Here is a 26,330-nt window from a genome sequence, read left to right on the forward strand (position 1 = left end):
TGCATGTTGGCCACAGGTATGAATGAGCTTACAAATAGCAGATGTAGGAAGGAGCCGTTTGGCTAGACTCATTGACACTGTGAACTGGCTCGCATCATGACCAAATCATTCACTCTCCCCAACACTTGTTGTGTCCAACTTCCCATTGACTATGAACATATTAGTTTAGAGCAACAGGAGCCAGAGCCTTTACTTCTTGGCACGGGGTCTCGGAACCATCTGGACGTGAGGCTAAGTCGACACGATGGATGTTTTGACTGTTACTGTTTCTAGATTAAACAGTCTCACACACCGGACAGACCAGTGTGTCCGGTGTTGTTAGTTCTGTTAGCTGTGTGGTGGTAGCTAGGCAATGTAGCGCCACGATTTTCTTTCTTGATGTGGAACATTTGCGCCCGACGTTTACCTGGATGCTCTCTTTGGGGACTGGAAAACAGGATCCCATTTGAGCAAATATCTTTTCAGGCAGCAACTATGGCTGGCTTACTCCACTGCTGAAACATACACTGTTTGAACCTTGGCAGTGATCTGCCATGGAAAAAGTCTGGAGAGGCTAAACAGAAGCCCAGTGGTCCTGACTAATGGGAGCAGCAGCTCTTTGAAGCTGCTGACGAAAGTCTTTAAGTGAGGCACACATGCATTACCATTACCACTGCTAACACTATGCTTTTTTTCTTTTTTAAGAATTGACCTATTTGTTTTAAGCTTGATTACAGCTAATAGTCTGCATGACTTTTTTTGGCATGTTGTATAGGTTCAAACAGTCCTGTTAAAAAGAAAATGACATTGAAAGAAAGAAAATATACAATCAGTTTCATTTGTGGTGTTTGGAACATTAGGCTACTAACGAGACTCACATTTGGACTAATTGAAGCAAACACTCTTGTAAAGAAGAGGAAACGTGTCGCTGCTCTTGCCAAATTAGGATTAACATTCTTGTGTTGATCCGGCAGAAACGATGAAAAGCTCTTCATTAAATGTGAAAAATGAATACCATGTCCAGATCAGTTGTTTTCCCAGTAAACTCCATCTCCGTTTCTCGCCACATCTGCAGATGCAGACCTTGTTTGCCTTTGATGAGGAGGAAATGGAAATGAGGAACAAGGTGGTGGAGGATCTGAAGACGGCGCTTCGGACTCAGCCAATGAGGTAAGAGACTCTCCCCGTCTTAACTGCATTCTGACCTTTTCATCCGCTGCGGACAGCACAGACCTGCATCACCTGGCTCAAGTCCTTCATTCCTACAGTTTGACTTGTTGAGGCAAAACCACACATGATTCTAGTTAATAATGAATCATGCTACAAAGCTCTAATAACGCCAAAGAATCCTGTTTTATCACTTCCCAAGGAAATATGATTTATTACTACTAGATATTTTTAGAGCCACATTTTTTTGCACCTTCTCTCCCCCTCACACGGTCATCTGCAGCTGTTAGGCTTTGTTCGTCACCACAAAGAAACATTCAAGGACATCGAACAGCCCACTAATAAAACCCACCTTCTCCTGTCTGTCGGTAGATCCTTTGGAGCTGTCCATCAGTCTGTGTCAGTTGTATGATTCAGTGGTCTGGATCAAAGTGGGAGTGTTGAGCTTTGGAAAGGAGGGGGGGCTATGAAGTGACAGACATAATATGCAGTGACAAAAACTCAGGGCAGCTTTGATGTCTGGGTCACGTCTGGGTTGTGTGAGTGTGTTTGTAGGTCGGGCGTTTGTATTTGCTCTATCTGCGCATGTGCGGGTATCCAAACCAGTGCAACAAAGAATACGGCTGCTAGGAAGCAGCCCTTAGAGCCTAAACTGAAGACAGGAAGTCATTAGAAAGGTCATTGCTTCTGACCCTCTGGTCTTAAATACGCATTTTTATTTTCGGTGCTATTCCAGAAATGATGTAGTCTGCACCAATACGGTTGAATTACCACAATTGCTGAGACCAAATTGCTGAGTAGAAGCAATAAATCAAATCAAATTAGCCTTTGCGAGGATTGTGGGTGGAACAACAGATTGAGCTGTCACAGTTAACATCTGCATTTCAGCAACACGTTGCTGTTATATAGTTTACAGCTAAAGCTCTTCATCTTGAATTCTGTGTAAAAATGCATGCTGGGTTTATAATAAAATTAGAAAAAACATATTTGACCCTCAAAATCAAGTTAACACATCTTATAAAGTTTTATATACAGTATAGTTACACTGTCTGCTCAATATCATTTACATCACTTGACTTAGCAGTTGAGTATGCTGGAGTCGGATTAGATTTAATATCCAACTCTGTAATTCTCAGCAAATCCTGTGTGCTTGTTTTGTAGATGTTTTCAATATTACATTTCTTGTTCTTCGCTAGTTTCTTGACATGTATCAGGTAGGTACGCCACCGTTGATGGCAGTGAGGGCAAAGCTCTCTATTTAACTCCGAGACTTTTCCTTTTCTGGAGCCACCTACGGAGAAAGGCAGCGGGCAGCAGATGTTGCAGGATGTACACATGTTTTAGTTCAGTATCACAGCATCAGCTTCAACTCATAGATTAGAGGTGTCCCCCTTTTGTGCACTGTGAGACAACAAATAAAAAGAAATTGTCTAAGTCAAATGCAGACATGTAGTTTAGATTGTCTACAACTTGTTCCTGATCATCTCAATCAAATACAGTATACAGTGTATATATATATATATATATATATATATATATATATATATACACAGTGGTGAAAATAAGTATTTGATACACCGCCGATTTTGCAAGTTTCCCCCCTTACAAAGAATGGAGAGGTCTGTAATTTTCATCATAGGTACACTTCAACTGTGAGAGACAGAATCTAAAATAAAAATCCAGAAAATCACATTGTATGATTTTTAAATAATTAATTTGTATTTTATTGCATGAAATAAGTATTTGATCACCTACCAACCAGCAAGGATTCTGGCTCTCACAGACCTGTTAGTTGGTCTTTAAGAAGCCCTCCTATCCTCCACTTGTTACCTGTATTAATTGCACCAGTTTGAACTCGTTATCTATATAAAAGACACCTGTCCACACACACAATCGATCACACTCCAACCGCTCCACCATGGCCAAGACCATAGAGCTGTCTAAGGACACCAGAGACAAAATTATAGACCTGCACATGGCTGGGATAGGCTACAGGACAATAGGCAAGCAGCTTGGTGAGAAGGCAACAACTGTTGGTGCAATTATTAGAAAATGGAAGGGACTCAAGATGACTGTCAGTCTCCCTCGGACTGGGGCTCCATGAAAGATCTCGCCTGGTGGAGTGTCAATGATCATGAGAAAGGTAAGGGATCAGCCCAGAACTACAAAGGAGGACCTGGTCTATGACCTGAAGAGAGCTGGGACCACAGTCTCAATGGTTACCATTAGTAACACACTACACTGCCATGGATTAAAATCCTGCAGCACATGCAAGGTCCCCCTGCTCAAGCCAGCACATGTCCAGGCCCGTCTGAAGTTTGCCAGTGACCACCTGGATGATCCAGAGGAGGCATGGGAGAAGGTCATGTGGTCACATGAAACCAAAAGTGAACTTTTTGGTATAAACTCCACTCGCCATGTTTGGAGGAAAAAGAAGGATGAGTACAATCCCATGAACACCATCCCAACTGTGAAGTATGGGGGTAGAAACGTAATGCTTTGGGGGTAGTTTTCTGCAAAGGGACCAGGACGAGTGCACCGTATTGAGGAGAGGATGGATGGGGCCATGTATTGTGAGATTTTGGGCAACAACCTCCTTCCCTCAGTAAGAGCATTGAAGATGGGTTGTGGCTGGGTCTTCCACCATGACAATGACCTGAAACACACAGCCATGGCAACTAAGGAGTGGCTCCGTAAGAAGCATTTCAAGGTCCTGGAGTGGCCTAGTCAGTCTCTAGACTTAAACCCAATAGAAAATATTTGGAGGGAGATGAAACTCCGTGTTGCCCAACTACAACCTCGAAACCTGAAAGATGTGGAGGAGATCTGTATGGAGGAGTGGGCCAAAATCCCTGCTGCAGTGTGCGCAAACCTGGTCAAGAACTATAGGAAACGTTTGATCTCTGTAATTGGATCTGTACTAAATATTAAGTTCTGTTTTTCTAGTGTATCAAATACTTATTTCATGCAATATAATGCAAATTAATTATTTAAAAATCATACAATGTGATTTTCTGGATTTTTGTTTTAGATTCTGTCTCTCACAGTTGAAGTGTACCTATGATGAAAATTACAGACCTCTCCATTCTTTATAAGGGGGGAAACTTGCAAAATCTGCGGTGTATCAAATACTTATTTTCCCCACTGTATATATAGTTATTGTCCATTACCTCTAGCACCTAAAGACTTGTTGTTACCTACAGTACTGTAGAAAACCCATCATTTTTGACAATTTGAGTTTTTTCTGATTTAACCATATATGACAACATGTAGCTTAAACAATATTTGAATGTGGGTGGGGAAAAGCCCATATTAAGTGGCTGTAATTAAGTGGCCTATTTTTAAGAAGATGCAGGTGAAATAGCAATAAAATTAATTTCAGGTGGAAATGAATGTCAAACTTAATATAGTGTAATGCCATTATGGTTTCATTGTCCCTGATATGTTGTTTTGAAGTCGTACTTTGAAAAACATTTATACAATTTAAAGGTCTTGTTTGCTGGTACAAGGGGCAAATCATTTTATGTTCTTCTGAGCGATAGATATTTATCCTGGAAGTGGATAACATTTGGGTGCGTTACATATGAATCTAAGGGCGGCACAGTGGAGAGGTGGTTAGCACTGATGCCTCACACAGTGAGAAGGTTCTGGGTTCGACATGGGCCGGCTGGCCTTTCTGTGTGGAGTTTGCATGTTCTCCCTGTGTCTGCGTGGGTTCTCTCCGGGTACTCCCGGTTTCCACAGTCCAAAGACATGTTTGTTAGGTAAATTAGTGATTCTAAATTGGCCTTAAGTGTGAGTGTGAGTGTGAATGGTTGTCTGTCTCTGTGTTAGCCCTGTGATAGACTGGCGACCTGTCTAGGGTGTACCCCACCTCTCGCCCGATGACGGCTGGGATAGGCTCCAGCAGACCCCACGACCCTTAACAGGAATAAGCGGTTACAGAAGATGAATGAATGAATGAACATATGAATCTATTCACTCACGTAAGGCCAGTTTTGATAGAGATGCTTCTAAATACCATAATAATTCACATAAAATACATGTTACTTGATGACAGTACTGTCCCCAAGGAAACTTTGATATCAGTGTAGTGTACCTGTTTTATGCCTTTGTTCAAACATGAGGAAACTATAATGGGGACCACCAGACAGCAATAACGTGTCATGCACCATAGATCATAGGGAGGTTTGTCACGTCACAATTAACTCTCAATTCATAAAAACGGTCCATAAGCTCACCTTGGCACTGATGGCAACAATGTACACAATGTTCAGAATTTTACCTACATTACCCTGGCCTTATCACTAAAAATATGCCCATTTGTTCTGGTCAACCCCCTTGAGTTGTATTTAAACATCAGGAAAAAACTGGAAGCACTCATTAAATCAGATTTACCACCTAAACCTGCTGTGATCCTTCTGTCACCCATTCTCTCCCATTCCACCGGGGGACCATAAATGCAGCGTGTGCAGGCAGTGCCAGTGAGCTGTGAAGAGACTATTTCAGACGCTGACCGCCAGGAAAGAAAATTCCAGTCAGTGAAATCATTTCTCGAAGAGCTACTTATACTTACATACCGCGGCCTGCTGTTGTCGCCGCTAGAAGCCGAGGACGACTGAAACGGCACATCACAAGACATTGTCACAGCTTTTCTTAACCTCAGGGAGGTTTGAAACTTGAGTAGGAAAAAGTTACTCATTTAATTGCATAATGAGAGCCCTTTGAGTGTGGCACTGCTTCCCTTTATTTGAGGAGACAGGTTTTTTGCACATTGCTTATGAAGGAGCCAGTATTTTTGACCAAACTGAACAGTGTTACAGATGTTTCTTCATCCATTTGCTTCAAACTGTAAATACAGTGCATGATGGAATAATAGTTTGCTGTAATTTTTTGACAGCATGTGCAAAAGGGAGACCTGTTACCCCAGTACAGTTTCAGATTCTGCAGGTTAATATTACTCAACCTTTTTCACACTCTTTGGATAGATTCTCTCTTTGTTTCAATCTCTTACTTCTCTATTCAAGTGCACTTAATTCCCCCCATCAGAGTTACTGTAATCACTCAATCAACACAATTCAGTATTGCACCTGCACCCATGCTGTTCACAGAGGGACTTACAGTCTGTTAGCACACAGATGTTTTAAGTACTGTCGCAGTGTTGTGGGTAGCAGGTGTGTCCCACAGAATATTGGTGTTCAGGGAAAGCCTGGGCGGCGTGTAAATGTCCTGCCAAGTGTCTCCTAATGTGTGTCTAAAACAAAAAGATGGCCAAACGCCCCGCCAACTTTGTGTCCTGTTTGTGTCCCTTTGTGTGTTTGTACACTGTTTTTACGACCTCTTGTGAGATATCGTGGCGTCTGTCCGTATTCAGCTTTGATTCATGCCTGCGTTTGGATATCTGCCCTGAAACGGCCTCGCTCCCTCCTTCCCTCTGGCGTTTTGGAGAGGCAGCTGGGCCTGGTTGTGAAGAGGTGTCCTTGTTGCTCCCGGCCTGCTCTGCAGGACCGCAGGACTCAATCACATGGTGGGCATGGAGGGTGCCAGGCAGTGCGCACAAAAGGAGCACATTGTCGGCAGACCGCCCGCTGCTAGTTTGACTCGCAGCCTGATTATACATTATGAACTGAAAAAGGTGATATGTTTTAGCCATGGGCTTTTTTTTTTGTATGTAAGTTAAAAAATAAATAAAAGCATTTCCAGTGCAGCTGCAATGGAACAGAGACAAATAAGTCTCATAGGTCTGCTTGTACAACAACAGTCAAATAAATCAACCGTTGTGCTTTGGGACATGTTGCATTTTCTGATTTCTCAAGTAATAATTCTTTATTCAAGTATGTCAGTCCTGCTGGCTGTACAGTATCAAACAGACTGTGGAAATTGGGAACCAAAGGAGGAAGGACAACAAGGTTAATAGAACTAACATGAAATCACAACACAGCATTACAGAACAACTGGACTGTATCTAACAGTGAGTCCAATTGAGAGAGGACACAACAGGTGGGCGTACACTTGCAGTAAGTGATGCTGCACTTAATTTACTATTTACCAGAAACTGCTCTTAATGTTTATAACCATTATAACTTCATTTTATGCCCTAGGTCTTAATTGAACTATAATATGAATGTGGTTAGCCATAAAAGCTTGAGATTAGGAAAGAACATTTTCTCTTCTACTTGAACCTGCTGCTTATCTAATTTTCTCTGCCCACAGTTATGGCTTTGTTTACCGGCTGTCTAATGAAGCCTGAACCGTCGCACTGAGGTTGTGTGTTTACTCACGTAAAGCTGAATCTCGGCTCAAGTGGCCATGTTAGGTCTCATAGGCAAACACAGCCATGCAGTCAAATGAAATATGCACAGTCTGGTTTACATTTCAGTTTAGTTTCTAAATATTTGCGCTATAACATGTGGTATTTTAACTATGCACTTAAGTGTACTTACATAAGGTGACCCACTGAGTCGTCAGCAATCCTGCGCTGGTGTTTATGTTCGTGTTGATTACCGTCTTGTGTGTGCATTCTTGCATCTAAAATGTGACGCCCCTCAATCACTGTCATTTCCGTTGCGAAGTAACTACAGGAGGACAGGAAACGAAGATTTCCTGGAGGTCAGCGAGGCCATCCTGGCCCACAATGCACCGCAGCCCCAGGCTCATGTCAGTAGAGCATCGCAATGCTTCCCAAGACGGCTCTCTGGACGTTGTTTCTGGAAATGTCTTCCAGCAAGAATATTGACTTGAGTCGGCTACAGGCCCCCCAACCCCCCACCCCCCTTGCTGCTGTGGCAACAGCTCTTTGGATGATTCGCTACCAACACATGCAAATATTATCCCTCAAAACATTTTGCGGCTGTAACTCTCAAAGGTTCCGCTTAACAGAGAGCGAATTTCGTATCTGTTGTCACATATTACCAAATACATTAGTGGGGGAGCTGAATATCACACCTTCAAAGGCTCTTGGACGGTTTGCTTCTCTCTGAGTGCAGGTTTGCTTCCCCTTGGTAGTTAGCAGTTAAAGGGGAACTGGAAAGAAATGAGGACCAGGTGGATGATACAGACAGGTCTGAAGAGAGAGCCAGGTTTGTGTTGTAATGGCAATAAACAGATGGAGAGTGTAATACGGAGTTAAGCACATGGGTCATCCTGTGCCCTTTTGTCCCCGTTAGATTTGGCTTTACGTAATTACGCGCATCCTCTTCGGTTTTGCTTCAAAATAAAACTTCAGAAAGCACAAAGCCTCATGTAAGTAAAAGGTTGGTGTTTAGTTTGGTCGCTTCTCAAATAGTGTGCGTTAAAGGGAAGCTCTGCCAATTTTACACATGAAAGTTCTGTTTATAGGCTTTGGAAAGCGCCGCTGCAAATGTGAAATATAGTTAAGCCTTTTGAGTCTGCGGAGGGAGCCGTGTGAAGTCTGATAAATGGCCCCAGGTGATGTCACTTGAGTCGGCATAAGTCGGGAATGAAGATTGTGAATTTGGGTTTCCCAGACCTCTAGAGGCTGCTCATCCTCTGCGCTGCGGGATGTAGATTCAAGGCTGCACAACACACCTGCATCTTTGACCAGACTGTCTGGTCAATAAAAAAGTATATATATATATATGAGAAAAAGAAGTATCAGTTTTGATCCTCTTTGTTTTTAACAGAGTCTGATAATGTAATAGTTGTGTGTGTGAGTGTGTGTGTGTGTGTGTTTTTCTGGCTTTCTCAACAAGTCAAAGGAGCCATCATGGATGCACGGCCCACTTGAGACCACACACGTCTGCTCCCTGTGGACAATAAACCTGGTCCATAAGAACCATTTGTCCATGCCACGATATACTGTGAGCATACACATTACAGATGTGCACCTTGGCCAAGGATTTTATTGTAACGTTATGTGCTGGGCCGCACATCAAGTAAAAATTTATTTGAGTATGAGCTGTGTTGATATCAAATGACTAATCTTCCAAGCCCTGCAGACACCCCGGTCAACTAGCTTCAACCTCTGAAGAACCTCCTGGCCTCTCATACACATTCTGGCCCCTTTTATAGTAGAACAACACGTGTGCGATGTGTTTTGAAGGAGATGGTGAGTGTGTGCTAACGTGGTGATTAAATGAAGGGCAGGAGAGAGGCGGAGAGCACATGATCGCTTGAGTCTGTGCTTGTTTAGAAGAGTTGGCCTTTGATAAGTTTGCATAGTTGGGCTTTGAGGCAAGAGTTGAACTCTCGGAAGACTGTCTGCCACACCGGGTCAGCCGCAGTTCGAAAAGGACATGATGTTTTGCCTTGTGCAGCTAAAACCTCAAAAAATCCATTTGTTTGGATTGAAGTCCTGAATTTAAATTTGAGCATCTGGATTAGTTTTCCACACCGTCTTGAACATTTAGAATATCCTCTGCCTCTGATTGAGGGGTCTCATGCTTTTTAGATCAGTGGAAATGATGTGTTGTTTACTTTTCAAAAACAGCAAACTCGTAACATTGGCAGTCATTTTACCTAATTTTACCTTTTACCTTCCTTGACCCCGACTTAACTTTGCATTTTTTTTTTGCTCCATTGTAACTTTTGTTTTCCATTCCAAGTTATGTTCCCTGCTCTGTCTTTTGTATTTCTGAAGATCTTTATGTTTGTGTGCATGTGTGGTTGGCTTATCCTCAGTATTCTCACATTGTATGAGGCAGTTGTTGAGTTCTTGCCGTCTTGGACCCCAATGGGTTTTAAAGTATTCAGCGGTTGTTACCCCTGCACACAAAAGAAGAAAAGAAAAAGAAACTGTACGCCAGTCGGCTGAGCATGAATGTCAGTGAATAGGGGAAGACAAGGAGATGGGATCCACTGATTCAAGTGCTCGCTGGAGAGAAAATTAAGTATGGAGGAGGAGAGAATTGTTGGATGTCAGCTTACTAGGTTTTGTCAACAGTACAGAGGATTAGTCACAGTTGAATGTCCTCCTAAGGAGCCATGCATTTGTGTTTGTGGATTTTTTGCATCCATCTGTCCTTGCGTCGGGCTGTGGCGCATATAGGTCGTCTTTTGTGCATGTGTGTATGTGTTGCTGGCAAGCTATCGAAACCAGCAGAGTGAAGCGAAGCAGGCGGCGAGCGAAGCCTTGAATCCCATCCACCCTTTTGAACCCGGCCTCCAAGAACAACATCTCTCACCCTCTGCTTTCCATACATTAATCACAAGGATGTTCAGCTTAATTTCTCTTCCAGTATGAAGCCTTTCTCTCTCTGAGGTGGCCCCCAAAACTACAGACAGGCGTATGGCTGATGCTGCCGGCCAAGGACTTGTCAGCAATATATAAAATGTGTAACCCCAACAGTTGGATCAGTTCTGCCATGCTCTAGTTCCATTGTCTGCGTTACATCTGAATCAAGTCATATCTAATAGATGGGATTTGTTTTTCGGCACCTCATGCTGAGTGGACTCAAACCAGAAGCACATTGTCTGCTGAAAGGTCGTGTGTTCAATCTCCATCATTTCAATGCATTGTCAAGAATGGTTGACTGTATGCATTCATGCATGTAGTGTGATCTTCTTGATCTAATCCAGGTGCTGCTGGGGATCATAGGATTAAATGTCTGAGAGATTGAGATGAGAGATTCCCCTGGCCATGCCAGGCGAAGTTTGCGGGTGTTTATGCCGGAATCTTGTGTGTGGAAATCTGGGATTGATCGTGTGTGAGCAGAGGAAGAGCCACGGCCTCATTGTATAGGATAATAAGTAGATGCTTCACATATTTTTACATTGTGTTTTTTCCATGGTTCTTCGAGCCAAGACAGCAGTAGGAGAGCGGAACTTGGACTACATACTTCTAACAGTGTCAAAACAATGTATCTGTTACAGTGAGCAGCAATAAATCTCCGCTCTCAACCCCCTTCTCTCTTTTTCTTTTCTGTCCATTTCTCTTTCTCATTCCATTCTTCTTTTCTCTTCCTCTACATGCCCTTGTCTCCTTTCTCCTCCCTTTGCCTCTTCCTCCCATTCTGACAAGCCCTCATTTGTTTCAAATATGTATGAGGCCTATCAGGAATCTTAGTGAGTGGGAAGGTCATTTACAATCCAGCCCACACTGTGCTCACTGGATGTGACACCCCTCAATGTTTACATGTCCCGCCCGTCACTCAGAAGGTCTGCTTCTCTCCCAGAGAGGTTAATGACTTGCTGCTTTCTAATTAGTTCAGCTAATGAGGGCTGTCAGCAGGAGGCAGGGTGAAGCTGGAGTGTGAAGTCTTAAAGTTTAATGTATAGAGAGGCGATTTTTGTGCGGTGGCATTTTGAGGAGAGTTGCTAATTCAAAGGATGTCGTTTTGGGGCGGAAAGTTTGAAAGATGGAGGCATGTTGACATGCTGACAATGTCCAATAAGGACATATGAGTGGCATTTATTGGCTGCGTAAAGATTGACGAGCTCTCTGGGGCATCATCCATGGTATTACTGAGCAGGTTTGAAGCACAGTGGGGTGTTGCGGGTCGTAACCATTTATGAAACCAACTCAGCTAGCAACCTGTCACTCAAAGCAGCCACACCCTCAATTATCCATACGCTGATATCATTTAAATAGTGTTATATAAAATGATCTAAAGAGGCCAAAGCTGTTTTTGAGTAGACTGTGGACTAGGGCTTGGTATCACTGCTGATTTCCCAAATTCAGTTCAGTCTTTTTAAACAATTTAACTTTGACGTTAAAGAGATTTTCACAAAACTAATGTTGTCATTGATTCCAAGGTTTGGGCTATTTCCACAATATTTTATCTCTAGTTGGCACGTCTTGCATCTGGCTTTGCTTTTGTGTAGCCCTTGTGCAGACATTCACTACCTTCATACATGTATACAATATCCTAGGGTCCCTTCAAACTGTATTTCAGCAATTAAAGATATATATATATGTGTGTGTGTATGTATGTTAGATATCGTTGTACCGTCCCTTTAGTTTTTTTCTTAATCTGTATTCTTTTCCCCATCAGGTTCGTCACACGCTTCATCGAACTAGATGGCCTCACCTGCCTCCTCAACTTCCTGCGCAGCATGGACTACGAGACGTCGGAGAGCCGCGTCCACACCTCCGTCATCGGCTGCATCAAGGCCCTAATGAACAACTCGCAGGGCCGCGCACACGTCCTGGCCCACCCGCAGAGCATCAACACCATCTCGCAGAGCCTGCGGACGGAGAACGTCAAGACCAAAGTGGCCGTGCTGGAGATTCTTGGGGCGGTGTGCCTGGTGCCCGATGGGCACAAGAAGGTGCTGCAGGCCATGGCACACTACCAGAAGTACGCTGCTGAGAGGACTCGCTTTCAGGTAAGAAAATCTAAAGTTGATCATGATGAAGGTATTTGAGGTTAAAGCTGTTGACACATTCCTTGAATTCTGGGTCATGGTGATTCATATTTGAGTAGTCTTTGCTGTAGGTGTGGGCAGGACAGAGATTATGGGTGAGGGCAGACAAAATATTTCGGTTTCATTCTCAAATAAATCAAGCTGTGGTCATTTTGATGCATTGGAGACTCGTGCTCCCGCTCTTCAGTCTGTTGGCCTCAGGTTAGATCAACACACTGGCCGTATTAAAGGCAGATGAGGACATGGAGAGTTATGGAGGTCACGGTCTGTGTAGTGCTTCAGTGACCAGCAGGACTGAGTCAACAAGCCACATCTCACACCTCCCCCAGGGTGTGTGGTAAATCATGTCACCTCAGGCTAAGCTAACACCACAGGAGCTGAGTGAGTCACAACTTAATAGGCCTTTTTAATGTTGGTTTAAGTTATGATTAAGCTGCTGAGGTATGTCAGGGGTCAGTTTCAGAGGCGATAAGTTTGAAAAATAACTGTGAGAACTGAGAACATTTACCCTATGTTATCTGGCTGCCTTTATAGTTTTGATAAAGTTTGTTTTTCTCTGTCCCAGTCTGTTGATGATATCAGCTCTGTAATGTATTTTACATCAAACATATTTGCTGACAAACTCCACAACTTGTCCTGACCACGCAGACGCTGCTGAATGAGCTGGACAAGAGTACTGGCCGCTACAGAGATGAGGTCAACCTGAAGACTGCCATCATGTCCTTCATCAACGCTGTGCTCAATGCTGGAGCTGGAGAGGTCTGTACAATATATAACAATATGCCCTTTAAACACACTGTCAACAGACTGTGATCTTAGATGTGCACGTTTCTGTGACTGCAGCCTGTTGTTGGGGACAATTGGATATTGGACATTTTTGCCTTAGTACATACTATAAACACCAAGAGACAACCGTTTTACCTCTGTTCTGGGGTATTTGATGTCCCATCATTATAATTGTGGATTTTCTTCTCCCTTACTGGTTCTTTTTATTTTTTTGTTGTTGTCTGCAGGACAACTTGGAGTTTCGTCTCCACCTAAGGTACGAGTTCTTGATGCTGGGCATTCAGCCGGTCATCGACAAGCTCAGAGAGCATGAAAACGCCACTCTTGATAGGTGAGCAATCGGCTTATACTTGGTGTTGTTCTTTTAAGGTTTGTCACACACCATTTCCAGGTGTCAGGATGTAAGAGTCTGTGATGCTAGGTTTTTGTTGAGTCCCGTACCACTGCTAATCTGTAAGAGACATCCCTCTGAACTACTACCATATACTGGCATCAACAGTTATTTCCTTTTACGCAGGTGCAGAATTTAACTTCCCACTGACTCTAAACTTAGGTGTGTTCAAGTGACACTTTTTGATCGGACAACCTCACAGTTTGTCTTCATTGCTGGTAGCTCTGGTAGATGTCAGTTTAGTGTTTGACAAAGAGCCTAATGAAAACCCATTGTATTTAACTATGCGTTACATATATAGTCAGAGACACAAAACTAAATAATGTATTGTCAAACTGTCCTCAGCTAAAGGTAATAAAGCAAATATAAAGTTCCATTCCAAACTGAACCATAGAGTCTAAATAGGCTGCAGTAAATAGTTTAATATCGGACAATTTTTTTCTTTCTGTCCAGGCATTTGGACTTCTTTGAGATGGTGCGAAATGAGGATGACTCAGAGCTTGCCAAAAGGTTTGATATGGTAAGTGATCAAGTATAGACAACACTATACCTTGCTGCTAGTAGGAACCTACAGTGCTCTGACTGCACAGCCAAGAAGTCAAACAGAGCTATGATCAAACCTTCCAGCCAGAGTGATTACATTTCTCCTTCTACAGTCCCATGTAGATACAAAGAGTGCTGGTGCCATGTTTGAGCTGGTCAAGAAGAAACTGAGCCACACAGATTCCTACCCACACCTCCTGTCCATCCTACAACACTGCCTCCAGATGCCCTGTGAGTAGACACATTGCAATAATTAAGGTTTTCCGTTTTCATGTACTGTAGGAAAAACAATAAATCCTATCTGGGGTGTGCTTAACACCAGTGGCTTTTGATATTGAACTCACATTAGTCAACTGGAATGACCTTACTATATCTGCCTTTGACCTCACATCCAGACAAACGTGGTGGTGGCAGCCTGCAGCACTGGCAGCTCTTAGACAGGATTCTCCAGCAGATAGTCCTGCAGGACGACAAGGGAGAGGACCCTGACATTGCCCCCCTGGACAACTTTAGTGTCAAGAACATCATTCGCTTGTAAGTGAAATGTCTCTTAAGTCAATTCAGAAGTTACGTAATTGCAAACAGGCATATAGTGTACATCAGCAGACACAGGATCACTGGTGAAGCAAGATGTTTGCTGTGTTTGCTGTCCTAGATTTCCTGGTCACAGTGTCAGGAATAATGTTTTATCTGAGTCGATGTTCATTCACCATCTATTCACCCGTGGTGATCCAGGCCAATCATTAAACTGCTGACCATTACATAAGAGATAGTTACTGTAAGTGCCCTGCATTTCCAGTGCCTCCTGCTTGCCTTTTTAAAAGCTTCCCCTTGTCCTCTGATGCTGTAAACAATCTCTAACTTCTGGAAAATCTCCTGGTTAATGCATCCAGTCTGCATCACGTCCAGCTCAGATCAAAGCCTGATATCAACATTGTCCTTTAATGTTGAAATGATCAAGGCATGGCTAAAAGGCAGAGGATACTTTTAGTAGAGACCAGTTTCATCATTGTTACCTCAATTGTTTTCTTTTTTCATGCCAGTGTGTTAGTGATGGGAGCGTGGAATATGGTTGCACAGCAAGGTGAGGTGATGTGAAGGTGGCAGCAGGGGGCTGGGCTTAACCGGAGGAAGCCTCACTCCGAGCGTGAATTGGCATGAAAGCGGAAGCCAGACATCAAAAGGAAGTTGCTCTAATCGCATTATGAGGGCCGGTCGGCCAAGTCAGCCGCGGTCAGGTGCAGCAAAGCAGACGCTAGGCTTCGTGTACTGTAGGAAGCGGGGGGAGGCGTTAACATTCTAAAACTCAAACCAACCATCATAATTTGGAAGTTTTGCATACGCTGTCATGGCCAAAGTCTACACTGTCTCTCAGAGAGAATGTTTTCCAAATGATTATTGATATTCGCTGGTTTTCGTGGTCTGCATTTCACTGGATTTTGAAACTAATCTGGACTTGTGTTTGGAGGCCAAAGCCTGCGGTGTGTATTGAGTCTTGATAGTGGTAAAAGATGGCACTGTCAACACTGTGTTTCTCTCAACACTTGACTTCATTCTCTGTTTCTGACTCGCTGTCATTCTTTGCACCACTCTCCTCCTCTTTGTTTAAACCGAGCTTACGATCGGTGATGAATGTGTTTAGTCTCGGTGTTGAAAGCGCCATAAAGCACGTCGCGTGGTAAACCTTGGCCCCCGCTGGCTCCTGCTTTGTTCACTAATTCCGCCACCGTTGTACATGCAATCAGCACACTTGAGTGTAATTCTTTCCAGTAGCGTACGGATGCACGCTGCATCTGAGCCCAGACGCTCATTATTGCCCGTTGCAGATCCATCACCGCGGTCAAAACCTGCCCCTCCCTTTACATTACTGCCACTCTGTTTCCATAAACTCTCTCTCAGTAATTTGTGTCTGGAAACGGAGTGCTTAAGCTGAGATTCCCTCATTGTACTGGCTGCACGCCGAAGGCCCTGGCGGTTAATGGGTGAAAATGTATGGCTCGTGCCGTGACGGCTCGAGGAGGAGGGACGCAACTAAAACAACTGTTAAAACAACTAGGAGACAAAGTCATTCATCATCTGTGGTCACCATGACGACGGCTCTGACTACTTACACGTGTGGCTGGCCCAAAATTAACACTCTTGTACAAATCACATTTTTCCAGAGCCATGCGGAGGTATTTATTTGACTAGTCGACAAAAAAGTGATTGTGTCTTTTTTTGTTTTAATGAGATGGATTCGTGGAGCGTTGCCCGAGCGGTAATTAAAGCAGCGCTCACTTTTTAATCAGGTTCAGACAAGTTGCGTTCTCAAACACAAGCACTTTGATGGCCTAAAACTGATTAATGACCAATTTTCTTTTAAATAGCTCTGTGGACTTCCTAGTCTGAACTGATTACAAGCGTTTAAGCATGAATCATTATCACAGTGAAGTAACTCTGTCCTCGTTGGCAGTCATATGTCACCGCAACACTTGTTCAGGAGTTCCTTCTCTCATCCCGTTTAATTGTTTATCTTGTCTGCATGGTGACTCTGAAACATTTCTGTTCTCTCATCTCTAGCCATGGCTACCAGCGCTGTTCAAGGTTTCACTTTCCAGTCTTTCTTCATCTAAATGATTCCCAAGGACATCCCATTGATAATCTTGTTTTCAGTTTATGCCTCATATTTGTAATATTTCTTTTACTAACGGCTCCGTGCAGTTGACCAGTAATCAGGAACAATCTTTTCTCACATTACATGACCTCACATTTATATCAGAACATCAGTTTAACCTCAAGCTGAACCAAGTGCCAGACATTATAACTCATAACATACTGTATAACTGGTTTTGTTTTGGGACTAATGTTGTGCTTTGGAGCTTAAAACTGTGTCAGCCCAGTCAATGCTGGTAATGAATCAGAATCCCTCTTGCAAAAAGGAAGTTAAGAATTAATCTAACAGAGAAATGGGTTTTTTATCCAGTGATAAGATTCCCTCTAAATTTCCTGGCTTTGACTTGGTTGGACTGCAGTTGACCCCTATATCCCAGCATTCTTTGCAAGACTCTGTTGAATGAATTCCGTCTGTTTTATTGTGCTTATTTTCACCTGCCTCCTTCACAGGTTGGTCAATGAAAATGAGGTCAAACAGTGGCGAGACCAGGCGGAGAAGTTCAGGAAAGGTATGGCTTGTTTGACACACTGCACTCTGCAGCTTGAAAGAAAAAATGCATCATCGATACCCATCCCCCACCTTAGAATCTACACAACGGAAACTAATTTCCCCCGTTTTTTTACTTGTAGATCACGTGGAGCTACTAGCTAAACTGGAGAGGAAAGAGCGGGAGTGTGACATCAAGACGCAGGAAAAGGACGATATGATGAAGACCTTAAACAAGATGAAGGACAAGCTGCAGCGCGAGGGAGTGGAGCTGCGCTCGGCCAGGGAGCAAGTGCTGGACCTGTCGTCACGCATCCATGACTTTGCTGTGAGCAGTGCTGCTATTTATACTGGGCAGTAATAGGATGATTATCACATTGTGCTAAGTAGTGTTATTCTGTCCTGTGATTTGGTAGCCAACTAGATGTTTAGGTAGGCCTGTTTGTCTACTAAATGAGCTAATGTGTGCTCATCTTATCGGGATCCGAAACAAAGAGAATAAAATGAATAAATTGTCTAACTCCAGTAAGAATGCAAACAAGTATATTGTGAGAGCTTTCTGTCAGTTTTAGACACAAATCATCATTTTGCTTATTATATTGTTAATTTTAAATGAGCTCACGCTCCTTTTGCCCTTTAATAGGGTGGCAATGTGGCTTTCCCGCCTCCCCCGCCGCCTCCTGGTGGCCCTGCGGCACCGCCTCCTCCGCCTATGATGTGTGGCTTCCCTCCACCCCCGCCTCCTCTACCGTTCAGCTGCCCACCTCCCCCGCCGCCACCTCCTCCACCTGGAGCACCACCTCCACCACCAGGTGCTCCTCCCATTTTTGGCGCCCCGCCTCCTCCTATCCCCTCGTCGTTCAACTCGATGAGCAACATGCGGTCCAAGTCCATCCCTCAGCCTTCTCATCCCCTGAAGTCCTTCAACTGGGCCAAACTAGGAGAGGTGAGTCAACTAGTAGTATTTTGTGGAAACATTAAAAGCTTATTTAGCTGAAAGAAAAAAATGAAGAAGAGAAATTGCAGTTAATTATTCAGGAAAGCCAGAATTGTGTAAAATGAAACATAATAGCTAACTTTAAGCATTAAGCATAAGCATTATGATCTTATGACCGGATAGAATGGCATTATATAAGCCGCCCTGTTTCACAGTGAGGTGCAAATAGGTGGAAGGTTTATTCAGATGCAGCATTGCAATGCTGTTGGTGTTTTAATGAAAACTGTATGACATTTTTAAAGAATCTTGCTGCAGTGTGGTCACAGTCACCTTTTTAATCACACACATTCAGCATTTCAAATACTCGTCTGTTACCTTTTAACACCTGTAAGGTGAAATTTAGTGACATCATCCTACAAGGTAGAACTGATGCCATCATATCAATTGCCTGACAAAGCATATTTTCATTTTTCATTTTTCATTTTTCATTTATTTATTATTTTTTTTGAATAGTTTTAATTATTACATCCGTCATCACTGGAACACTGATAGTCTGTTACCACCCTACTCTGTATGCCTGTGTGCTACAAATTTGAGATGTTTTGTGTTCAAGCCTTGACATTCTCAACTTAATGGTTTCCTGGAGAAGCATCCATCCATTTAGTTCCACTGTTGAGGCGTTGAGAGTTTATTATTCACCTTCTGATCTATATTCAGTTCTAGCCATCCCACGTGGTGTGCCTACACCAACAAAAATAGCAAGTGTGCCACCACCTCTTTCCACTTGGTTGCAGTTGCACATGAAAATATAAAGACCTGTTGGATTTTATTTCACAACTAATTCAAAGCATCTGCTCCTTGTTGATTTGTGTGACTATGAAAACGCAGCCCAAAATTAAGAGGTAGTAGCTTTAATGTGTAAATGTTAATCCCATGTGTCCCTCTACCCTGTTTCAGAACGTGATCAATGGCACCATCTGGAATGACATTGATGACCTGAGAGCTTTCAAGATTCTTGACCTCAAGGACATAGAGAAGATGTTTTCAGCGTATCAGAGACAGCAGGTTTGGATTTATTAACGAGTGCGTTACAGTATTCTGTATACACACTTGTATCACAACTGAGTGTGTGTTTAAGTGTTTGCTCTGGCAAGCTTACACTAAATGTTACTCTGTGAGTTGAAGTACGATACTTGGCCATGATTCCTTAACAGTGTGTATTAGTGAAAGTGTGTGTGTGATGGGTTGAGGGGAGGGATGTGTTAAGGGGACTCTGGAGAGTCCCAAGCGTCTGGCTCCCGGCTACCACAAGCAGCTGTCTGTTGCTGAATGCCTTATTGTAGAGATGCCGCAGAGCACAAGCTTTGCACTAGTGTCTGTGGAGCATTTCTGTGAAGGGGACTGACTGTGTCTTCATGGGCTCATGGCGGAAACGTCCACGCTGCACAAGTCATGAGGAGTCACGATACAGGAAACTTTTTTACTGGAGCTAGCGTACTAAAATAAAGAGACTATTCACTAAATCATGTTGAACCAGGGATGAGCTAATAGGATAATTGCAGCATGTGTGCCTTTGTGGCTATACCATGCAGTACATAGCAATTACTTCTCTGTGTGCTACAAACTAATTGCACACCACTTGTCATGTGATAATATTGGGTGCAATTGCATGAACTGATATATTACGTTGCGTACATGGGTTTAAGTGGAATGTTAATATGCCCCAATTAGTTTCTAGTTATCACAGTATAGGCAAAGTATTTAAGGCTTGATGGAGCACCAATGCAAAGTCTCTTTTGAGGCATTACCATTGTTGAATTCCTCTCTAATGTATTTTACAGCCTTGCCAAAAAGGCTTCTGACAGCTAAAAGCTCAACCTCTCCTTGCGAGCTTTTATTAAAGAGTAATGGGTCATTTGAGGTTGTTGCTGACAGAGATTTACTGTGGGTATTTATTTATACGGAGCAGGTTTTTGTTGGCACAGGCCAACGGTTAAATGCAGATCTCTATGGATATAGCCACATAAAAACTCAAGATCTTCCTGGTTTTGACAACTTAGTTCCATTTGGCAGGAGCGAGTTTCAAGTCAACTGGACAATATTGCAATGTTTATACGTGGCATAACTGCTTTTTTAAGCTTGCCATTAGTCTATCTTTCTAAATGGGCTTTTGTTTACATTTGCCCTCTGTGGGATTAGTCACCACAGTCATTTTTCATGCTTTTGTTTTTCCATGTCAAGACGGATGAAGATGCAATCATAAGAATACATTATAACAGTCATGACCTCTTTAAGAAGACAAACCCCAAACTAGAAATGAGTTTAAAAGCTTTTTTTGTTCACCTGTGCAGCACGGAGAGATTTCAGCCTCCACTGTAGCTGTCATGAGCCCCTGATGACTCGGGCACCAGACGATTATTGTTTTTTCTCACTGAGGGCTTCCCAGCTTCAGCTTGTAGTGTGCATAGTTTGCTATAGCCACCACCTTTTTTTTTTTCTGCTTGAAGTGCTAATCTTTGCACGTTTTCTCAATTTTTGTGTGTGTCTCTCTGCGCTCTCCGGCTGCCTGGGCAGGACCTGCTCACTAACCAATCCTTCAAACAGGTGAGTTAAAGATTTTCCTGCTTTTTCACCACACGGTTACCTACCTTCGTTGCCCTGTCACTTCCTCTTCTGCAGTGCAGTAAGCAGATAGAGCGGTTCCTTGTATCATAATGAATGGTTATTTGTCACTGATACATGTTTTGTATTTTTTTGTATGAACCTTGGTCTGGTATTGTTTAGTTAAAGCATCTCTAATTAATACTAGGTCAGATATCTACATGCAATGTGAAAGTGACTCCATATAAAACATAACTGCAGTTCCCTGTTGGAGATTTAGTGTCTTTCAACTCGTTGTTTTGGTTTTATGACCTGCAGTATTACTGTCACTACTCTCAGTAACATAATTTCAACAGAAGGAAGCCGTTTTTAGCAAAAGAGACGGATAATTCCGCATGTACATTACGTTCCCAAAACATACAGAGAAAGTTAGCAACTAGCTGGTGAACACGATGAAGCCTTTAGTCGCTGAAACGACAAGTATTTCTCTCCAAAAACCGGACTAAAAGAAGGAGGGCCTTTTGTGCATCAAACATCAATTGAATGTTTCTCCATGCTTAAGGACATTTTTCCACTATTGTATGGAATAACAGTGTAGATGAATGGCTGTCAGTTTCCCTTGGTGGAGCCCAAATAGCAATCCAGCATTAATCTTCATCGTCACTGCCTTGTTTTTCATCCCATTTTCATCTCAGTTATTGTGTTGATTACCGTGATTGCCCCCATCATATTTTATTTTAATTGTCATCATTCGTCATCATAACCTGAGCAGGAAAAGCCAGAATTCACGTGCAGCCACTTGCATGGTTTTTGCACAACAGTTCAAACACCTGACCACATTTCAATCACGGTCACATAATAACTGTTGGACAAGATGATGGGGCTACTCTCCAGTTACATTAGGTTGAGTGCACATGCTCTACACAAGCTGGCAAAAACTGCTGTAAGCTCCTGGGTAGAGAAGGTTTTGGCAGGTTTCAGTGAATGGGAGTTGTCCCCCTGACCCAGTGCCAACCTCACACCGCTGCCAGACATCATGGGTCAACACGGGCATGGAAAAACGACACTTTCTTTACAAGCCGCATCTGTTTTACATATGTCATACTCGGCAACCCCAAAAAGAACATTTTCTGGCAAGCAGGAAACCAGCACAAGCCATAAATAGAATGTGTTTAACATGCAGCCCCGACCACTTTTCTCAGAGATGTATGCTTTCCCCTTGTGGATTTTAATACTATATTTGTGTCAAGCTGGAAAAAAACGTCTGACTGGCTCAAATCAAGGTTTCAACCGTGTTTCCTGTTCCTCCGAGAGGTTTATAGGAGTTCCTGCACTATGCTTGCAGCGGTGACTCTCTGTTCTGGATTTTTTGTGATTTTAGACTTTGTATTTTTAGGTTTTTTTTTACAGCTCTTTTTTTTTTGAGCTGTAAAAAATATTTCATTCAACTTCCCAAACTGAGCAAAGGATTTATAACGAGAGATGCGCTCTGGCCTCGATGAACTGATGCATGACACTTGACATTTGCGGTCCGTAACGGCAAAAATAGGTCAGGTAACTTGATCTGAGGCCAACCGAAGTGCTTGGCCTGACTGCAACCTTTTGGTCTGTGCTTGATAGTGGCACCGGCTGAACGGCAAGTGCAAAATTTAGTTTAGTTTATTGGTTTTGTTTGACAGGGACCATGCATAGAATAGCTTCTATACCAGGGTTAGCTAAATAGCTAATTTACACCTGTAGTCCCTGTGGATTTGGACTTGGTTCTTAAGGTTTTCTGTTTTAATCTGCTCTAAATTAACACATTGTTAATTTCTCAGAAGGGTTCACCTCTTAACAAGACAAATATGTTAGGCAGATGTGAGGAGAAGTTGTTTTTATTGTGTGCACATTTTGTGTGAGCGCTGGGTTTCAAACATTTAAATCATTTTTTTCTGCCTTAATCTGTCCACAGAAGGAGACGGGCTCTATGGATGACATATACGTCAGCACGCGGAAAGTCAAAGAGCTGTCAGTCATCGATGGCAGACGTGCACAGAACTGTGTCATCCTTCTTTCAAAGTAAGGGGTCCCAAAGAGAAAGGTTTCTTTAACTACATCACATGCTGTTAATTAGCTTTTAGTTCTTAAGAGAATGTTTTGAGCACAGGCAACTGAGAAGTAAATCACAGCCTCTGTATCAGAGGTTAAGGCTGTAACTCACTGTGGAGCAGTTTGAGGCAAATTACCGCTAATTCCAGAAATGTGTTTTTAATGGACACACAAGGGCATCTATCATTGAATTACCATCCATGCATATTTTTTGAAAGACTCATATAACAGACAGAAAGCACACTCCAGGTGAGGATACCTCTCAGGAAATGATGCTCACATTTCTTACTAAACTAGTGTCCTCCCAGTCTCTGCTTTATATCCTACATTAAATAAACACGTGTATCTGACCCCTCTTCCCAAAGGGGGAGTCCCATTTGAGCCCTAGTACATCTGAACCGGAATCAATTGTCATCATTTAAGATCCACTCAGCAATATGGTTACCATTAGTACGCCTCCTAACAGGAGTGGTCCAAAGCCTCCCCCCAATACAGATCAATAAACAGGCTTCCTGATCTCTTTGTGTGTCTGACAAAACGGCAGCATGGTCCCCGAACTCACTTTCGTGTCAATGGCAAATGACCCCGGGGTACTCCCAAATGGGGTCAGAGTTGGTCAATAGGGCTTCGATGAAGAGACTAACAATGCCGTTATTGATCACAGCTCGTCACATGTAACACTGAGCAGATGCACAGAAAACAGCTGGCAGTGCTCCAGGGGGTTTGGCACTGGTACAGATCGCTATTCAGACTGTTGGTATCAGTTCAGTCATAGTCTGTTTTTCGTAAAGTGGTAGTTGATATGCATCTATTTAGGGGATGTAACTAAAACAACTGCATACTTATTTTTTAGGTTAAAAATGAGCAATGAAGAAATCAGGAGAGCGATCCTGGAGATGGATGAGAGAGAAGAGCTGGCCAAAGATATGCTGGAGCAGGTAAGACTAAAACATACTGGAATCACATTGTAGTCTGATACTAAATATTCCAGTTTGCTCCACAAACTTCTGCATTAACATTTGCATCAATGCCGTCTTTGCACCTTTGCAGCTGTTGAAGTTTGTCCCGGAGAAAAGTGACATTGATTTACTGGAGGAGCACAAGCATGAGCTGGACAGGATGGCCCGCGCTGACCGCTTCCTCTTTGAAATGAGCAGGTACACTGGACTACATGATGGGCGCTTAGACGTTTTTCAGCGCAGTCGGGGCTTGTTAATGTTTAAGTGGCACGGTTGGTAGGAAAGTAGACCACTCTGATAAACATTTCATATCGCTGTTACATAAAAGTGTGTGTCTGCGCGTTGAAACAGTTGTGACAGGCGTGCAGTTACAGTGGAAGGTTTCTATAAATATCCAGATTTCTTCTGCGGAGTGAAGGCATCAGCCAGTCAACCACAAACAGATCCTAAAAATTTTGAAAAGCACAATGCCTGCCTGTTCAGAAAGAACGAGCTTTTGTCGCGGCAAGTGGTGAGGGTGGTGTCGAGAGCAAGCCTCAAACTCTGGGGTGATTCATCATTTAGCCGAGAAAAGAAGTCATGGCCTCCCTTTGAGGACTGCAGTCGCACCAGGCGGTGGAGACGTTTTAAATCTGCACCTTTTATCCTTACTTTCTCAGAATCTGCGCTGTTTGTACAAGATAATTAATCCTTTTTTGTTTCCTTTAGTGAAATATTACCCTGGCCACTTTCTTTCCCTTTGACCGCATCTTCTTTGGTCTGAGGAATACATCAGGGATTTTTTTTGCGATTTAATATCCCCGGCCCCTCTTTGAAAATCCCTCTTCCTCTTTTGGTGAACCTTTGGCAAAGTTTAACATACCCATTTGTCAACTCTCCAGCGTGACGCGAGCACATGATGTGATGGGGCCGGTGAAAACTGAGAGAGGGAGTTTTGTATAATTGGGTGACTTCTAGCTTTGAACTTTCACTCCCCTGGAGACTAATGTAACTTACCCTCCTTTCTGTTTTTTTTTTTTTTTTTCCTTTTACACCTCCCTTTTCTTCACCCCTCCTCTCCTCATCAGAATTGACCATTACCAGCAGAGACTACAGGCTCTGTTCTTTAAGAAGAAGTTTGCAGAGCGTCTAGCTGAAACCAAGCCTAAGGTTGAAGGTAAGGACAAACACTTCGGAGGCCGCTGAGAGGTGCAAGAATCAGACGTGGGCTTTATTTGAACGCTTACTGGAAGAACAATATTAAGCTTGTTGTTATTCAGTACCAACAATGACTACTGAGTTCAAGTATTACAAGCCTAACCCGGATTAATCCTGTGTGCACTGGAGCTCCTTTGTTGTTCCAAAACTATTAAAACCACATCAGTGAGCCACAGCGGGTGGCATTTTTCCTTCGCTGCCATTAACTCAAACGCTGCAGCTTATTTGGACTCCACGCGCTCCGTCCCGCTGCTGAGTGACGTTTGCTAAAAACAGTGGGCCCCGCTGAAAATTGTCTTGATAAAATGAAGCTGAATATTTGTGACCTATTTTTGCAGAATGCATTAAAGCGCCTGTGGGCTGGGGGCCACAGCAAGTGCTCCAGACAGGGTGGAGAAGTCAGAAAGCACTGAGAGACGGCCTTGTTGGTTTTGGTCTTTTCACGGGATTTGTTGACAATAATAACAGCAGCTTTTCTTTGGGAGGACTTAGACTGTCTGATCAAAACTGTCTGAAAAAGTCCTTGTTTGGCTTTGATTTTAGTAATATACAGAAGATTACATTTTAGAGCACATGCTTCTAGGGCATACCACATTCATACTGAACATGGTTTACAGTCAGAAGAAGAAAAAAAAATCAGCTTTGACCAGTGCTTTTCACAATCCCTTCTTTGTGTTAAGTGTGCATGTGTGTGAGCAAAATGGGTCGACTGTAGATTTGCCCTATGTACAGCAGTTTTTTTTTCTCTCCAAGGTTACCAGGCTGTTTTGGAAAGCTGGCCCATCTTGAGAGGAGAGAGTGTCTCTTGTAAACTCTGCAGTTTACGTCAAAAGACCAAATGAAAAGGCTTCCAATAGGGTCCGTGGGCTTGTGTGGATGCACGTGCAGTCACAGGGCATGCCATGACCGAGCTGTTGTAGTGTCTCTTTGAGCCAGAGCTACTCGAAAGACACTTCTCTGCTCCTCTGGAGCCTTTTCTGAGCTTCGATGAGCACATGACATTATTTTTGCCAGCAGAGTGTTATTTGCAGCGAGTGCTGATTGAGAGTTTAGCCCCCTGTGTGCTGCAGAATATTTGTCAGTCTATTTATTCTAGTCGTCAGGCATACATTATCTGATGCCAGGAATTGGAAAAAAAAAAAATGAGCAGAGTTTGAGTATTGATCCAAACCTCCAGAATCTCTGCTGTTGAATCCTAATACCCCCAAACCGCACTGT

General features: G+C 43.1%; 1 protein-coding gene across 2 annotated transcripts in view; it reads left to right on the plus strand.

The window, feature by feature from the left end:
* daam2 (dishevelled associated activator of morphogenesis 2) overlaps positions 1–26,330 on the plus strand; it is a 92,534-nt gene that overhangs the window by 54,430 nt on the left and 11,774 nt on the right. For both annotated transcript variants that reach the window (XM_084569702.1, XM_084569703.1), the window contains exons 5-20: positions 1,055–1,149; positions 12,099–12,432; positions 13,120–13,230; positions 13,485–13,588; positions 14,102–14,168; positions 14,305–14,422; positions 14,587–14,725; positions 17,294–17,352; positions 17,474–17,658; positions 17,974–18,276; positions 19,225–19,332; positions 20,842–20,871; positions 22,820–22,926; positions 23,810–23,894; positions 24,007–24,113; positions 24,983–25,071. In XM_084569702.1, coding sequence (XP_084425828.1) covers positions 1,055–1,149; positions 12,099–12,432; positions 13,120–13,230; positions 13,485–13,588; positions 14,102–14,168; positions 14,305–14,422; positions 14,587–14,725; positions 17,294–17,352; positions 17,474–17,658; positions 17,974–18,276; positions 19,225–19,332; positions 20,842–20,871; positions 22,820–22,926; positions 23,810–23,894; positions 24,007–24,113; positions 24,983–25,071 — 2,041 coding nt within the window. The remainder of the gene's footprint in view (positions 1–1,054; positions 1,150–12,098; positions 12,433–13,119; positions 13,231–13,484; positions 13,589–14,101; positions 14,169–14,304; positions 14,423–14,586; positions 14,726–17,293; positions 17,353–17,473; positions 17,659–17,973; positions 18,277–19,224; positions 19,333–20,841; positions 20,872–22,819; positions 22,927–23,809; positions 23,895–24,006; positions 24,114–24,982; positions 25,072–26,330) is intronic.

The sequence above is a fragment of the Chelon labrosus genome (assembly GCF_963514085.1).
Source record: "Chelon labrosus genome assembly, chromosome: 20".
Taxonomy (NCBI): domain Eukaryota; kingdom Metazoa; phylum Chordata; class Actinopteri; order Mugiliformes; family Mugilidae; genus Chelon; species Chelon labrosus.